Source organism: Chelonia mydas, chromosome 6 (assembly GCF_015237465.2).
Source record: "Chelonia mydas isolate rCheMyd1 chromosome 6, rCheMyd1.pri.v2, whole genome shotgun sequence".
NCBI lineage: Eukaryota > Metazoa > Chordata > Testudines > Cheloniidae > Chelonia > Chelonia mydas.
The window spans coordinates 40,455,427-40,472,864 of record NC_051246.2 but is presented as its reverse complement, the minus strand read 5'-3'; the positions used below and the strand labels follow the sequence as shown (position 1 = coordinate 40,472,864).

Below are 17,438 nucleotides of genomic sequence, written 5' to 3'. Positions count from 1 at the left end.
AAAGTGGTTTGAAATGCAAATCATGTATTAGGATTTGAACAGTATAACTGACTGAGCAAAGGAAGCAGGATGTATTAAGACCAGTTTGTTCTTAACTTCCTGGCAGATCCTATTACTTGTATGTGGTTGAACTTGAGTAATTACAATAAATAAGATCACAGGGTTTTTATATGTGGGTTGGGCTCCAGATTATTGTAGGCATGTGTCTTAGGGGTGGTGGTTATATTTGGGGATTGTCATTTGTTTGGTAGTGAGGCTATAACTATTAGCAATGAAAGACTTCACAGATCAGAGCAAAAGGAAAACCTCATGTTAGGGACCTGTAAAGGTGAGTGAGTTGCTTTTGTATTTTCCTGACTAACTGATTTATATACATTTATTTAGATTTGATTTAACTTAGTATTAGAGGTTAAAATATCTTTTTTCAAACTTGTTAGATATTGAAACAAAGCTATTCCTCCAAATACAGTTTTTCTTCTTACATAGAGATAAGTCCTTTAATTTTTGTTTTGTTCTTGAAGTTTTACATGTACTGTATTGTAAGGCATCTTATGAATTGCACATCTGTTGGTGTCATCTGAGTAGAGAAACTGTCAAACAAGTAAAAATTGCAAAGAGATACCAGCAAATGCGTGTCATGTATCAAGGCCCTGACCCTATTGTGGGATCTGTGCAAGGGTCCCATTGACAAGAATCCGCATTAGCAGATACTTATACAGAATTAGGGCCAAAGACTGTAACTGAGAATGTACAGGATCTAGTGAGCTGCTTGAAAACTCTTGCTTAGACTAGACAAACAAGAGAGGCGTGTCTGGGGAAAATGAAACTTGCCTGAAGCTCAAGCAACAGGTTTGGCTAGAAAAAGATGTCAAGCAAGTAGTGTTACATTGTCACTCTGGAACAAATTACACTGTGTTCTACTTTTTTAATATATTATTTATGATATGGCTTTTGGAGGTTTTTTACTTATCTTAACTTTCAGTTGAATAATATATTGTGGCAGGTGTGTACAATAAAGTGGTGGTGAAGAAAAAGTACAAGATGTAGCAAGACCATGTGAAATAATGGCAAACTTTTCAGACAGTTTTCCACCCAAAATTAACTTTTTTTGGGGGGGGGGGGGGGGGAGGACAAATCAGAAATTTAGGTTTTGTTTTGTTTTGTTTGTTTTTTGCAGTGAGATAAATTTTTACTTGACCTAAGGGTCTTGTGTTAATGTCAAAACTTTAATAAGCTGGACCAATATCACATTCACAATGAAAGGTTGACGTTTCTGTCATTTTCATAGAGAATGTTTTTCCCACCTCTAGTCGTAAACACATACATGTACCCAAACATATATTTTATATTTAGGAAGAGCTCATTTTCTGGCAACTCATGCTAATAATGTGAATTCATCTGGCTGGTTTAAGCATATAGGATGCCATGGCCACAATCTTACACTGCAAATGAGGAGCACATAGTGCAGCTCAGAAGCTGGAGGCTTTAAGGAAACTTTTTTAAATACTACCTCTCTTCCCCCAATCATGGGCCAGCTGTGCACCAGTCCAGGCTCTGGACTGCTCTAATTTACACAAGCTGTCAATGGCCCCAAGGGGCCATAGTACAGCCAGGGATTGCTAGGGAATGTGGACATGCCCTATTCTTCAGCTAAAGGGGAAAGGTAGCATATGAGCCATTAAGACATCTCTGTGCCACAGGAGGATCCTCCTGCACTGGTGAGATTCTTCTGTGACCCAGTATGCCAGCATGAGGGTCACTGCAGTGCCAGAGTGATGCAGAGCAGCCCAATTGTAGCTGTGAATCAGGGCCAATATCTCCGGCAAGCAAAAAACTTTTCCTGAATCTAATAATTGTACCAGCAAATAGCACATTAAAAGATGTGGCAACAGGAGACTGGAATCTACTTTAAGCTACTAAAACCAAGAAACTGGATCAGCAGCATTGAAGGAAATTTCTATAAATGATGGGACACATAGCAGGTTCCAGAATATTTGTATAAATGATAAATCTGTTTGGAAATACCCAAGCTATGTTTAGCTCAATCAATTTATAATGAAGTTTAAATAGGTCTGAGGGGAAGCTGACTTATATTCAACATAGTAATTTAAAAAAAATCTAAATCTTATTTTTCTAAAAGAGAGAGGAAGAAACAAAACATTCAGGTGTTTGGAGTGCCATACTGTAAAACAGATGTTCTTTACCTCCATTACCTCATATAACGTAGAACATGCAGGTTCTCTGATTCCATGTTCCAATTCTTGTTTATCTTGAATGCAATACGAATAAAATAATTTATTTCTACATAATCTTAAATATATTTTACCTTTGTATGATTCAGATAATCAACATTTTTATTAATTGTAGAGCTGTGAAAGAGCCAGAATTTTTGTTCGTTGGGGAATTCCATTATTTTGAAATTTGTTTTTCATTCTTAGTTGGAATGAACGAAGACACACACACAAATTTGAAAATTTCCCATGAAATGAAATTTCTGGGGTGAAAAATTGGTTTAGGTCCATCAAAATGTTCAGTTTTGATAAATTTGAACTTTTTGTTCTAATTTTTACTATTTTATAATAGAAAATAAACTTTTGAAACTTTTTTTCAAAATTAAAAATTGAAGTGTGCCATTCAGATAATGTTGACCTTATCAAAACCCCTTGTTTCAATTTTTTTCTAAATGAAATTTCACCAAAATTGATACAGGATAGGACAAGAAGCAATGGGCTTAAATTGCAGCAAGGGAGCTTTAGGTTGGACATTAGGAAAAACTTTCTAATTGTAAGGGCAGTTAAGAACTGGAATAAATTGCGTAGGGAGGTTGTGGAATCTCCATCATTGGAGGTTTTTAAGAGCAGGTTAGACAAACACCTGTCAGGGATGGGCTAAAATAGATGATACGTACTCCTGCCTTGAGTGCAGGAGACTGAACTAGAAGATCTTTCGAGGTTCCTTCCAGTCTTACGATTCTATCCTCTGATTCCTGTAGAGAGCTTTAATTTTAATGAAATGGCATTTGCAGATGGAAAACAGTTCCACTGGAAAACTTTTGACCAGCTTTAACTGCATCAACCTCTTCTTTTAAAAAGAAAGAACAAAGAAAATGCTGCCAAAATTAACATAGCATAGGTCAAATAGGCAAATGAACGTAAGAGTCATTCTCCCTCTTTGGGGAATCTTAACCCATTTATCTTTCCAGTTCATTTCTCTCTGGGTCATTTATTGACTTCTACCATTCAGTCCAGGAGAATGTGATGGGACTTTTCTCAGGTTCTAATTCAGCAAACGCTTTAAACACTTGCTAAATCTCATTCATGAGATTAAGTTCTTTGCTGAATAGAGATGCACTGCTACATAGGGGTCTTAGAGCCCAAGACCATCACATCTTAATTGTGGATCAGTCAGTAGGAGTGGCTGATGAGCAATAGAAAGCTGGTATTCCCTCTGGGCTTGCTCATGGAGGAGGGAATACATAAGTGATGCCCAGAGGATCTAGCAGTATAAACTGGGTAAATGGGACACAGCTGAGAAACAATAACTTTAAACTGGGTAAGGTTAGATCTGTGGAAGACACTTTAAGCTGGGAAATAGTCTCCCAAGAAAGTGGGGAAGCCTCATTGTATAAGTGACTTAAAAGAGGGAATTGTCCTTCGTTAACAGGAAAAGGACAAGATTACCTAATTATAGGTGGTGTTCATCTCCAAATTCCATGATTATCTGAAGCTTGGGATGCTTTTGTGGAGGTTGCTTTTTTGCTTTCTCCATCTCCCACTCCCCTTTCCCCCAGACCCTAAATTCACTTGTCAAGCTTATTCCTAGTAGGGTTGGTGAAAAAACCCAAAATGAAAAATTCTGTGGCTTTTTCATCAAAATTATTTTTCAAGAAAAGTTTGATTAATGCTAATTTCTAGACCTAGAAACTCAATCATCTTTAATACAAAAAAGTGAGGAAGAAAGAACTCTCCAAAGATTGAACTTCTTGTCTCTCAGGTCTGTTGCCAGCAGGAAATCTGACCAGTCAGTTCAGTTTTACACCCTTGATATTTAACTATCAAATTTTTTTTGTAGCAAACCACAAATTGAATAACAAATCCAACACAATGCAGATCATGGTAGTCAGACCCTTTGTTTGAAAACAACAAAGAACTGAGAAGGAAATTGAAAGCAAGTAAACCTATATTAATGATAAAAGGGCCTTTTATAATTTAAGGCATTAAAGCTTATTCTCCCAATAGCTGAGATCATAATTAAAAACCTGTATCATCCCTATGGCAATGGATATAATCACAACTTTGGATGAGGTTTCTCCCATTAGATATTTCAGATGTGAAGCACAAATGGCAATGCAGAATTGCAGTGGGATCACACAGGTATAATGGAACAGGATTTGACCCACTGTTGTTGAATAGTTTTTGGTGCATAGTATCAGATCGAACAGGAAGTAACCTGATCTAGCAATATTTACTCAACATACTGCAGTGTAAACTTGTTAGGGCCAATCTTGGATCCATGCAGTCAAAAACTAACCACTTTTGTTGGAGATCTGATGAATACGTAGGTGTCAGTGCTTATTTTGAAGAGGGTACTGGCTTTCCTCTGAGGACTGGCTCTGGAAATCGAGGGAGATTTGGGAAAGTTCTTGTTCTTTGTGTATACAGTGTAAGGGACATTTTGGAATGCTTAGTTGCCTTAATCATCATTTTCTAGCAGAAATTGTTTTCAGTGTTTCTTGCAGCAGCATGAAGTTGCCACATATGCTATAGAGAATAAATGTGTATGCCTGCTGTAGCCTGTCAAGGTTACAAAATAGCACTTTCTGCACTGGATGCTTATAATCAGCTCTATAGAAGGTGGATTCTATCCTTATAGGGAAGATACTATCTTGCTTAATTTTAAACGGGTTGCTTTTTTTTTTCTTAAATCATCTGTTGGGGGGCGTAAAATGAGATCATGCCTGTTTTGTTTTGTTTTTAAGGCTCCCAAAAATGGTTGTTTCCATTCCTGTTCTGCATTGATTAAATGAGTGCAGGGGTTAGGAATAGGTGGAGTTAGCCTATTAATCTTTCTAAGATTATGAAATAGCATTTTTATTAACATAACAACTTAGTAGAAAAAGACCCAACGTAAAAATGTAGTGTTATTCCCCTTGGATGGACTGAAGAATGATTCCATTCTGCTTCTCTATCTGATGCGAAGACATCAATTTGTCCAGTGCTACAAGCTGTCTGTGGTGGAGCTGGAATTTGAACACAGTTGTTCTTGACCCTACTCATGTCTCTCTCCCTCTAGACAGTACTACTGTTATAGAATGGACAGATGAGCTATGTATAAATGGACATAAGAACACAAAAAATTAGTAATGCAATGATTAAACAGGAAAGTCATTTATCATTTAACCCTAACTTCGTGAACATTTCACCAAGCCCTGTGGAACGTGCATCACAGAATTATTGATTTGTAACTGGAGTAAGTTATCTTTACTTGATAGCAAACATAGGGACCTGATAACATATTTGAAGACTAAGGGCTATTATAAAGAGGATGGTGATAAATTGTTCTCCATGTCTGCTCACGTAGGACAAGTAGTAATCAATTTAATCTGTAGCAAGGGAGCTTTAGGTTAGATATTAGGAAAAACTGCCTCACTATGATAGTTAAGCACTGGAATAAGATTCCAAGGGAGGTTGTGGAATCCACATAATGGGGGGGGGGGCGGGGAGAGCGAGGAAAGATATTGAGGACAGGTTAGACAGACAACTGTGAGCGATGATCTAGGTGTGCTTGGTCCTGCCTCAGCCCAAAGGGCTGGACTCAGGGCCAGCCTTAGTGAAAATGGTGCCCTGGGCGAATTTGTATTTTGGTGGGCTGCCACCCCCCCAATCACTCCTCCTGGCTTCTGTGGGCTCCCTGGGCTTCCCTCCCACCCCCCACCCCCAACTCCTCTGGGCCATTACCTATACTTCCTATGGAATGTCCACAGGAAAGCTCATTCAATGTAAATGGGCGTCTCTCATGGTCCATTGTGAGTTGTGTCCTTTGATGAGCCACTTACTTTGACTAGTCCCTTCAAGATGCACTGGCTATCTATCTTGTGGGCATTACCCCAGGAGCAAACATTTGAAATACAGGTACAGAGCCAATACTCATAACTTCAAATACAAAAATTATGCATGCATACAAATAGCATAAACATATTCAGCAAATCATAATCTTTTCATAGACCTCTTACATGCTACATTTTGTATAAGATTTGTTGTAAATATTCGCAAAAAGAAAAGGAGTACTTGTGGCACTTTAGAGACTAACCAATTTATTTGAGCATAAGCTTTCGTGAGCTACAGCTCACTTCATCAGATGCATCTGATGAAGTGAGCTGTAGCTCACGAAAGCTTATGCTCAGATAAATTGGTTAGTCTCTAAGGTGCCACAAGTACTCCTTTTCTTTTTGCGAATACAGACTAACATGGCTGTTACTCTGAAACCTGTTGTAAATATTGTGACAGTTCCTCCTCTGCCTTGGTGGGTCCTGCGCTTATTGGTGGATTTGCTTGCCTCAGAGATTCACGGCAGCCCTCAGTTTGGCCACTCTTGCTAGTGGCTCAAACCTGCCATTCACTCAGCTAACCTCATCACTTGCCAGCATGGGAAAAATGAAGAACAATCCCCGCAGTCTCTGTGTCCCACCTAGTGGGTTGGGGACAGGGCAGATCCCTTTCCAATTTAGACCTTCCCTTCTGGTGTTTCTCACAGACCAGGTCAACTCCTCCTGTGTCCGATCAGGAGTTGGAGGGATGGGGGGAACCCAGGCCCTCCCTCTACACCGGGTTCCAGCCTAGGGCCCTGTGGATAGCGGCTGTCCACAATGTCCCGTGTATCAACTGCGTGACAGCTACAACTCCCTGGGCTACTTCCTCATTGCCTTCCTCCCAGCACCTTCTTTATCCTCACTGCAGGATCTTCCTCCTGAAGCCTGATCATGCTTGAACTCTTCACTCCTCCAGCAGCACGCCTTCTCACTCCCTGCTCCTGGCGTGCCCCCCTACTAACTGATGGGAGGTCCTTTCTAAACCAGGTGTCCTGATTAGTCTGCCTGCCATAATTGAATCTAGAAAGTTCTTAATTGGCTCCACGTGTCTTGATTAGCTTGCCTGTCTTAATTGGTTCTGGCAGGTTCCTGATTGCTCTAGGGCAGCCCCTAGGTCACTCAGGGAACAGCTGTTCATCCAGTGGCCAATATATTTGCCTTCTACCAGACTCCTGTATCCCACTGGTTTGGTCTGTCACAATATATAACAGTGGTTGCAACAATGATCAACATGGTCATGTTTTAATCAGATAACATCATGAGTAACTGCTACAACTAGCAAATTCCGAGGCCACTGTTAGCAGAAGCGCAGAAGTAAGGGTGGCATGGTATATGGTGTATCGCCACACTTACTTCTGGGCTGCTGCAGTGGCTTGTGGTGCCTGCGCTTAGCCTGTGGCTCAAGGCAGGCTTTGTGCTGTCACAAGGGGGCTGCATCTTGCCAGAGGCCACAGCCCTCCTGCAGCCCATTGCCACTCCTGGCTCACCACGAGCATTTTGACAGGAAGTACCAAGCAGTAATAACAATAATAATAATAATTAATAATAATACGTGTACGTGTGTGTGAAGTTTGAAACAGTGAGCACACTGTCATGTTAAGGTCGTCCGTCCCGTTCCCCCCCGCCCCGCCCCTCATGTGGAAGTTTCACTGCTCCTGGCCCCTGCCGGAGACCAAGCGGTGCAGGTCCTCGGGCAGGGAGGGACTCAGCTCTGCTCCAGGCAGTGAGCGGTGAGCCGCACTACCAGTGACCGGCCCCAGCTGTGCTGTTCTGGGCTCCTTGGTGCTGGGGCAGAGCCAGAGCCCTCAGCTGGCCGGCTGAGGAGCGAAGGAAGGAGGGGGCAGAGGGGCAGGGAGAAGCTTGCCGGACCAGCGCATGGGAGGGGCCGGAGAAGAGAGGAGTCTGGCCACAACCAGTCAGGGGAAGCCCGAGCCCCTTGTGGCACCCCCCTGGCTACTGCACCCTGGGTGTGGGCCCCGTTTGCCTGGCCCTAAGGACTAGATGACCTTGAGGTCCCTTTCAGATCTACATTTATGTTCATATCTATATTTTCTACTGTAGCAGGTTTGCTACTGAGCTACGACGTTTCTTATGGTACAAAGGTTTGGAGTCTTAGCCTTAGATACTCTTTCAGTATTGCCTGACTGTTTCCCTGGTAAACAAAAAATGGATAATTATATTTTAATGCAAAATTCTATTTTATGCCTGATTTGATTCTCATCCTAGTGTTTATCTCCAGGAAGCTTGCAATTCTGAGAATAAACGGGGGTGTTTAATTACCAGTCACGTCATTGAAAGTGGACAATGGAACGACCATTGGCTGACTCCCATACAAAAATATCTTCATATATATAGCTTGTCATTGGAGATTATTTTATTTATTTATTAACTTTTAATGTATTAATTATTTATTATTTAAAATAATAAAATTGTCTATCCAGGACTCTAGGTATGCTAATATGATTACTCCTACAATAAATACAATTGAATTAAATCTCATCAGAATTAAAACCATGAGTTCCACAGGAGCTTAGCCAACCACCTACCCTTTCATCATATAGTAAGCATACCCTCAGCCTTCTACAGAGACTTTGTCAAACATAGGGCTTTTGCAGCATGCCTTGGAAGTCAGCATATTTGGGCTATTTCAGATCAAGGACTAATAGCTGTCTTTATTCTTTGGAATCTAAAGGATCCTTGTTTAAGTAAATAGAAAGATAAGAAAGGCTGGTTGTAGCATTCCCCCACCTAAAAAAGATTGTCTAATGACTGGCTATTTTAAAGCAAAGTATTGCACTGTCAAATCTGGTATTACTCATGTATTTTTCCATACTCCACCACTGTATTAATCAAGAAAAAAAATGCAGTACAGTTATACCTGAAAATTGACCCAAGGGCAACTGCCCTACTCTCCAGCCCCTGGAACTGGGGCTGGTATTCATGCTGGTAATCATATGGCATGAAAAGGAGCACCTCACGTTTTCTTCTTAATCATCCCTTTTAAAGTGAATTATGGCCAGGACTTCTTTGCAGAATCACTTGCTAAAGTTTGTCACTTTAAAACAGCATAACTTAAAGTTCCTTTTAGGTGAGCACGTTTTTCCACATCTTAAAAGGAATAACTCTCCCTCTGCATCCTTTCGTGAAAGAACTTGTTTAGCCACATGTTTGTTGGATTTTACAGTCAATAGAAATGTCCCAGTACAAACACATTCAACAAAGACCCTTGCATGGCTCTGAATTAGGTTAATGTTAGACTACTATTCAGAAATTTCACTTCTGAGAAGTATTGCTTGGCGTGTGAGCAAACTGGTTCATTCATTCAGAAAAACCTAAGTTAGTGTTCTCATAGCTATTTATCATTAGTTAACCAAAATAGACTCAATTGTCTTTCTATACATATCTTGAATACTTGGGGATCCTGCTGGTGGAAAGTCTACTCCAGGGGTGGCCAACCTGAGCCTGAGAAGGAGCCAGAATTTACCAATGTACATTGCCAAAGAGCCACAGTAATGTCAGCAGCCCCCGCATCAGCTCCCCACTCCTAGTGCCTCCCGCCCACTGGCAGCCCCACCGATCAGTGCCTCCCCCTCCACCCCGCACCTCCTGATCAGCATGCGGGAGGCTCTGGGGGAAGGAGGGGGAGGAGTGAGGGCATAGCAGGCTCAGGGGAGGGGGCGGGAAGGGGTGAAGTGGGGGCATGGCCTGTGGCAGAGCCACGGGTTGAGCAGTGAGCACCCCCGGCACATTGGAAAGTTGGCACCTGTAGCTCCAGCCCCGGAGTCTGTGCCTATACAAGGAGCTGCATATTAACTTCTGAAGAGCCACATATGACTCTGGAGCCACAAGTAGGCCATTCCTGGTCTACTTGACAGGAGGTACAGCCTCACGTGAGAAGCCACTGAATCCAGAGCTCAAGTAAAGCCAGGAGACGACAAATGAGAAAACAGGGATGGGGGTGAGGGTCACAGGGTCAAAAGCAGAAAGCCAGAGGGGGACACACTGAACCCCAGACAGCGCCTACTGCTCCTCGAAGGCATCCAGGGAGCCAGTGGACATGACCCAGAGGAACATTGTCTGCCTTCTTATTGGGTGAATGCACCTGGGGTTCAGAAACTTGCAGGAGAATATAGTTTGTAGTCCCCAGAGCCGCCAAGGGATGAATCAAGCCCCCTATGGAAGACTAGACAGAACACGCAATGCTGATTAAAATTCCTTACCGAGACCTGCAGTGTTTGATTTGCATGTTATAATGATGTGAAAGGTAGGCAAGCATGTAGAAGTGAAAGGCCTATTCAGCCAGAGCTGTCGCTAGGCATAAGCAAACTAAGCGATTGCTTAGGGCCCCAAGCAGCTGGGCAGGGGGCGGAGGGGGGAGGGTGTTGTGCCAGGGGTGGGGCACTAAAAATATTCCTGTTTTAGGGCCGACAATGGGCTAGCACCGGCACTAAATAATTCAGTGATAGCCTGGACATTGGTTCCATACCTCAGCCATAAAATGGACATATGAGAAGTTTTACTTCAAAGGTATTCTGAGCACCAGTGGGGCCGGAAGGATTGCAGAAGTGGGGATGGGGGCAGCTTGGCCTGGCCACCACTTCTTCATGACAGGGGCATCTGGGCCAAGGGCGGGGGCCTGCTGTTACACCACCCAGGTTCGGTCAGGGGCCAAGCGGGGAGCCTGGGACACCCCCTCATTGCACCCTGCTGAATTCTGGTTCTCAGAAGTGGCAGGCATGGCCCTGTCTTTAAAAAATTGGGAGGCAATGGCTCTTTCTCCCTCTACCCCCCGGTCTCCAGCATCCACCCCAGCACAGGCTGCCAAAAGGTGGTGCGTGTTCTGTTTTCTTTTGAAATGTTATCTGTTGATGACAGGAACTGTCACTTGGAAAGGAATCTGGCAGGGGAGTTACATGATCTTTGACCCTTTTGGGAATTGAGATATTTTTGGAAAATATTGCCTGGGATTTTACAGTAATATCTCTGATGTCAGGTGGGAACTGAACTTTCAACAGAAACTTAACTCCGCTTTGGAAAATGAGATGTTAGAAAATAGGAAGAAGATAATCGTGGGAGGTTAGAGACTCCCTGCAATGGAAATATTAAACTTGCGCATACACGGGGGGAGCAAGAGCAGGACCCAAAGGTGCTGGAGCAGCCACAGCAGGACATGCGAATGGACCAGACAGCAGGACCCAAAGGGGTAGGAACAGGCCTGGGATCAGGCAGGAAACCCCTGCCCAGCCTGGAACTAGTTGTCCCCCCACCCTTCTGCTGAGTCTCAGTACCTCCCCTCAATCTCCCTCCGCCCCTTCACCCCCCATTTGCAAGGAGCTTCTGCTCCCTCCCTCTCACCCCCACAGATAACTATGTAGCTACTTCACAGAGTGAAATGATTGAGGGAGTATTTTGGCCACTTGTACAGAAAAAGAGAGCTCTATTTTCAATATGTTGTGGAAGAAGCAGCCGAAAGCTTGGACGATAGCCTGAGTGTGTAGAGACTGTAGTCAGAGAAGACACTAGATTGTGAGCATTGATTCATGCTGAGTTGTATCAGTGGAAGAGTCACCTAGAGACAGGGATTCGAAGGGTGAGGAAGTGCAAGATGCTTACCAGGGAGGTTTGGTGTCTGGGATCTATATTCCATTCTTTACTCCCCAGGCAGCCTCTGTCAGTCAGAGTCCTCGGGAGCCACACGAGTGGAATAAAAATGTCATATCCCAGTGGAAATCCCAGGAATGATGGTAGCCCAAATTGTCTGACCCCTGGTAGGAGCGTGAATCCTCCTTCCCCCTCAACTGGGAAGAGAGAAGCAAGCCTAGTATCAGGAAGAAGGCTTCGCCTCTGTTTAAGAAAGAGCTCATTTCTGAATCTCGGGCCTTCCATTCACATTTTAAAATCTGATATTGCTGATTTTGATGAAATTACATAGAAGAAAAAACTAAGGTAAACGTAAATGAACAGCTGGAAATGCTGGGCTAAAATCACTGCTAGAAGCAGAATTGACTCCATTGGTTTTTATGGCATTGTGCCTTATTTTGCCAGTGGGTGAATTTAGTTCACATGGTTCAGTTTACAGCAGAGCCATATTGAAATACGTTGTCTAGAATGTCTGTGTTTTAGCATAATATGCATGGCTTCATCTCCCCCTTTTTTTTTTTTTTTTTTAATTTTTTTCCAGTAGGAGGAAGAAAGGTTTGGGCAAGTCAGAAATCATGGCTTCTGATGCTAGTCATATGCTTGAAGCAGCCCTAGAGCAGATGGATGACATCATTGCAGGTATGGTACTGCTTTATTTGAGATCAAACTGATTTCATTGGAACCTGAGCCTGACAACCAGTGAGAGTTGGGGCTACTCAGGCCCTTTGTTTTTGATACCAAACTTTGTCTTTGAGTCTGTCTGTCTGTCTCTCTCTCTCTCTCTCCAAGCACCTCCCGCAAAACACATTTCAAAGACAAACAATAACAGTTTGGGCATTAGAAAACTTCACATCTACAAGATTATTTTAGATAAATCAGTTAAAAAACCCACCTCCTAGTATTGCCATAAGACAAATTTACCTCTCCATAAAGTTATAGGAGGAATTAAACACACACTAGCATGTATGGTAGAGTGCCTGCTAGCTGGAGCTTGTTCTGTTGAAATCTCATGAACATTATAATAAGCACTAATTCCCAAATTTGCCTTACAGCATGGGCCTGGTCACTGAGTTACTGGGAAACAGCTCACAGTTTGGGTGTTAAATGTTGAATTTCAAAAATTAAATTTGTGTTTGCAAAACTACTTCAGAGATCTTGCCAAGGCTGAACCATCCAGTGTTTGGGTGTTTTTTTTTTTTTTTTTAAGTGATATGCTGTTAGTTTTGTTTCAGTGTTCTAGGGAGTGAGATTATATAATTTATTTGCTCTATGCCAGCGCTCCAACTCCCAGCGCTAAATTATGCGTTTGCCTGCACAGCGATGGAGATGGTGCAAGGAGCAATTTGCAGTCCTCTGATATACGCACACAGAAGCAAGCATATCTGTCTCCCAGCATTCCAGTAGACAAGAAGGGGGCAAGACCTCTGTAGTTAGGACTCCATTGGCTTTTGGATTTCCATAGGCAACCTTATAAACTGAGCACACTCCCAACGTAGATGTCTGGGCAGAGCTATGACCTTGTCCTCTGCACAATGGGAGAGCATTTGTCACAGCTTTTTAAGTGTGTAGTAATGTCCTGAACCTCATTCTCTTCTACTACCCAGGGAGATGAATCCAGCCTTTGGCACTTCAGTTGTGCATTTCTTTATGACGTCCCAGTAAAGCTCAGCCTCAGGAGGCTCATAATGCAGCCTCAAAATATTGGTGCAAAAGTACCCCATAACTCCAAGTTATAGGTACCTGTTCAGGATTTTTATTTTAAAGGATCTGATCCAACCACAAATATTCTCCTTGTTCTGGGCACACAAGCTGTAGCAGGTCATAGATAACTTTAGCAAGTAGGCAACCTAATCTATAAAGTACAGAACATATAGAAAATACTTCCATAGTTTCCAAGTCCAGAAGGTACCAGTGTGATTTCTAGTCTGACTTGAAACATATATGCTGTGTAGGGCTCAACATACCCCCCCAAACAACTCTTCACACCAATCAGGACACGGGCCAGGCAACTTTGACTGTTTAGAAGTATGCATTATTTTTCTTTTTTCAGTTTTTCACCAAACACAAAATCACTTAAAAATGTTTTTGAGCAGTAGGAGATTACTAGAATTTTATTTACTGTTTTTCCACCTTTTACCAACTTATAAAACATGCAAACAGAATGTTACAATTTGCCACTCCAAAATGGTATTTGTTCCAAACCAAAAGGTTTTTGGAAACCAGGTGATTTAGAGTAGATGTGTTTTCTCAGCTGTAGCAAACATAGGGTGATGTAATTATCGTGGGTATCATATTCAAAAGTGCTGATGTGCCATTGACTTTCAGTGAGACCTGGGCTTTTGAGTTGCTTTTGAAAATGGTTATAGGCTCACAAATCACTTAGGCACTTAAATTTTTTTTTACCTTATGTCTTATTTCCAAGGGAACACTTTTAGAGCTCAGCACAGGTTGATGATAACATAATATCACATCTTGAGTTGTTTTAAAAATTCAATCAGAAACATACATTTGTTCCATTTAAATAAATATATTTCAGATTTGGAATGGGTTTTCTGTTACAGGTTTTTGTGCTGGTTTTTGAGGTTTTTGTAGGGGATGGGAGAGAAGTTGTACGTGATTCTAACATGGGTTTTTAAACTTAGTCATTCCTTAGAATCCGGTCACCTGCAGCATTCCATATTCTAGAATTAGTTGTAGATGCATCCTAATATGTCTCTGAAGTCTCCCTGCTGTGAGGTATAGGCCATGTGAGCTATAGGCAAACATGTATCACTCGGATGACCTACAAGAAGTGCTGTTTTGTCGTGTGAAGATTCCAGTGGTATACGGAGAGAATATCCAATTTAAGTACTATAATCCTATAATTTTCTTCCTGAAAAAAGTCAGTCAAGCTACAGGCCATATCAGCCTTTCCATGGAGGAAATGAAGATCCTGTGAATCTGGACAAGGAACGTTCAGATGCAGAGTATGCCACCTTTGCTTTATTGCACTGATATTCTAGGAGCTTTTGTAGATGGTATTGTACCCTTATTCGTTAGATGACCATATGTATTGTGACAAAGTTCCTCCTCTACCTTGGTGGGTCTTGCGCTTATTGGCGGATTTGCTCGCCTTGGAGTTTCACGGCAGCCCTCATCTTGGCCGTTTTTCTGAATTCACAGTCCAGGTCGGCTCCTCCTCTGTCTGACCAGGAGTTGGGAGGATTTGGGGGGAACCCGGGCCCGCCCTCTACTCCGGGTTCCAGCCCAGGGCCCTGTGGAATGCAGCTGTCTAGAGTGCCTCCTGGAACAGCTGTGCGACAGCTACAACTCCCTGGGCTACTTCCCCATGGCCTCCTCCCAACACTTTCTTTATCCTCACCATAGAACCTTCCTCCTGGTGTCTGATAATACTTGTACACCTCAGTCCTCCAACAGTCCGCGTTCTCACTCTCAGCTCCTAGTGCTTTGTGCTCCCAGCTCCTCACACACGTACCACAAATTGAAGTGAGCTCCTTTTTAAAACCCAGGTGCTCTGATTAGCCTTCCTTAACTGATTCTAGCAGCTTCTTGATTGGCTGCAGGTGTTCTAATCAGCCTGTCTTAATGGTCTCCAGAAGGTTCCTGATTGTTCTGGAACCTTCCCTGTTACCTTACCCAGGGAAAAGGGACCTACTTAGTCTGGGGCTAATATATCTGCCTTCTGTTACTCTCCTATAGCCATCTGGCCCGACCCTGTCACGGTATTTAATGATAGATGCTGTTTAGGAGGAAAAACCGTAGAGTAGAGTTTGGCACAGTTGACTGCAGGGAGCAGTTTTGTAAAGCATTACATGATCTAGTTGGGCATATTATGTATTTCTTCTGTAGTGGATTAGTATTTGCACAGTAACTAAGATAGGAGGCCAATCCTGAGTTTTGCATGAGGAATGTGCTGTTGGTCAGTAAGCAAAGAGATTTTACTCATTCATACTAGGGTTTTGATGGTCCCAGACTGCCAAACAAACAGTATTTTTTCTTCAGTTGGTTGTCATAGCACTGGACATGGGATTACAGGGAAGCAAAGCAACAAGTGTATGGAAGCTTAGCATATTCACTTGCGTGATAATCAGATGACTGCACATCCTGCTCACAGCTAGTTCATGGTGGTGTTGGTGCCCAAGCTCTGGAAACAAACTGAAGGGTTTGGGCATGCCTGTGGGTGCACAGACTTCTTTTCCAGAGTGTACATGCAGGTCATGAGCAAGACAGAAACCTCTTTGAGGGAGCTGATTTTATATAAGAGCATTACACAGCTCACATTTTTATTCTAGTGTCCATTAATATTTTCTTCTATAATTCAGAATCAGGTGGAAAATTGGTTTATTTTAAGATATCATAATACCCTAACAATGAATTTTGTCAAAATTGAGTAATGTTATTTGAACACATTTATTATTATTTTAATAATAATTATATTTTAATAATAATTTTATTTATAATTTTTACAAAGTTACTTGTTATAAAAGCTCAAAAGACAGGAAATCCTCAGTAAAGTTCTAGTCCTAATCCCTGCATCACTTTATTTCATGTTTTTTCCAACATGGGTGACCATGCCCACAGTTCTTGGGAAAACTCAGCATGCTGAGCTGTGAACTGCATATCCATCTAACACCAGCATGCTGGAGAACACTGTTTCCCATCCTGCCGCTACAGGCCAGAGGACACAGCATCCCACATCTGACCCTTCACTGCATGGGCTGGAGACACCAACCTGCTGTGGACTACAGATCCACTGTACCCCTTTTCCTTTCCCACTGTGAAATGGAAACTTTATTCTATGAATATAGGCCAAAGATCAACCTGGATCCTGTCCACCCTGCACATGTGAGCCCCTATAATCTTTACCATAAGAGCCTGTGATTACCCCTCTACCCGAAGCAGGATGTAGGTCATAGCATATCAGGAAACTCCATACTCCTTGTGCACATACATAACCAAGCAGATACAGGTTTATTCTGAGTAACAGCTAGTATAGATCTCCTGCCACTTGGAGAAGATTGAGTGGAGATTATAATAAAATAGTGAGGGGGGTTTAAGACAGAGGTTCCCAAAATTTTTACTAAGGCAACCTACCAACTGCATTTTATGAATTTTTTTTTTCTGCATCCTCTCCAGGGTCCAAATTCAGAGTGGGACAGGTCAAAATCATAGGCCAGTGCCATTCTCCTCCTCCACTGCTGCTGCCGTTTCCTCCTCCTTGCCTCACTGAGACGCATCAACCACCTGCAGCAGCCCCAGTACTGGAATCCTAATCCCGGCGCAGCGTGGAGGGGAAGCCTGGGGGTTGGAGAGCAAGCCTGCCCCTCACTCACCCTATGGCAGTGTCTTCTGTACCATAGGGTGGCCCAGCTCCCCATTACAAGTATGGCAACCTGGTGCACAGGATTGCAGCACCACTCCATCATGACAGGGCCAAATGTGAGTGGCACTACCACCCTGTCCATCAGATCACAACACCACTCATAGGATGGACAGCCAGGCCAAACCTCAGTGGTACTGTGACTCCGTGCACCAGGTTGCAACACCCGGAACAGGGAGCCAGGCCCAGCCCCATGGGACAGGAGCTCCAGGGTGGTCTTGCTCTCTGGCCTCTTTCCCATTTAGATACATCCTGCATCGCACCATTTGGAAAACACTGTTTTAAGAAATGTATTCTCATCCTTAACTATTTTAATGGGATTTGTTTGGT

The 17,438-nt window shown here is 42.8% G+C and overlaps 1 protein-coding gene across 12 annotated transcripts in view; it reads left to right on the top strand.

The window, feature by feature from the left end:
• PPFIBP2 (PPFIA binding protein 2) overlaps positions 1-17,438 on the top strand; it is a 206,704-nt gene that overhangs the window by 39,141 nt on the left and 150,125 nt on the right. For 10 of the 12 annotated variants that reach the window (XM_043548620.1, XM_043548638.1, XM_043548624.1 and 7 more), the window contains one exon: positions 12,270-12,367. In XM_043548620.1, the coding sequence (XP_043404555.1) occupies positions 12,270-12,367 (98 nt within the window). The remainder of the gene's footprint in view (positions 1-12,269; positions 12,368-17,438) is intronic. The other 2 variants (XM_043548622.1, XM_043548625.1) reach the window with 1 other exon arrangement.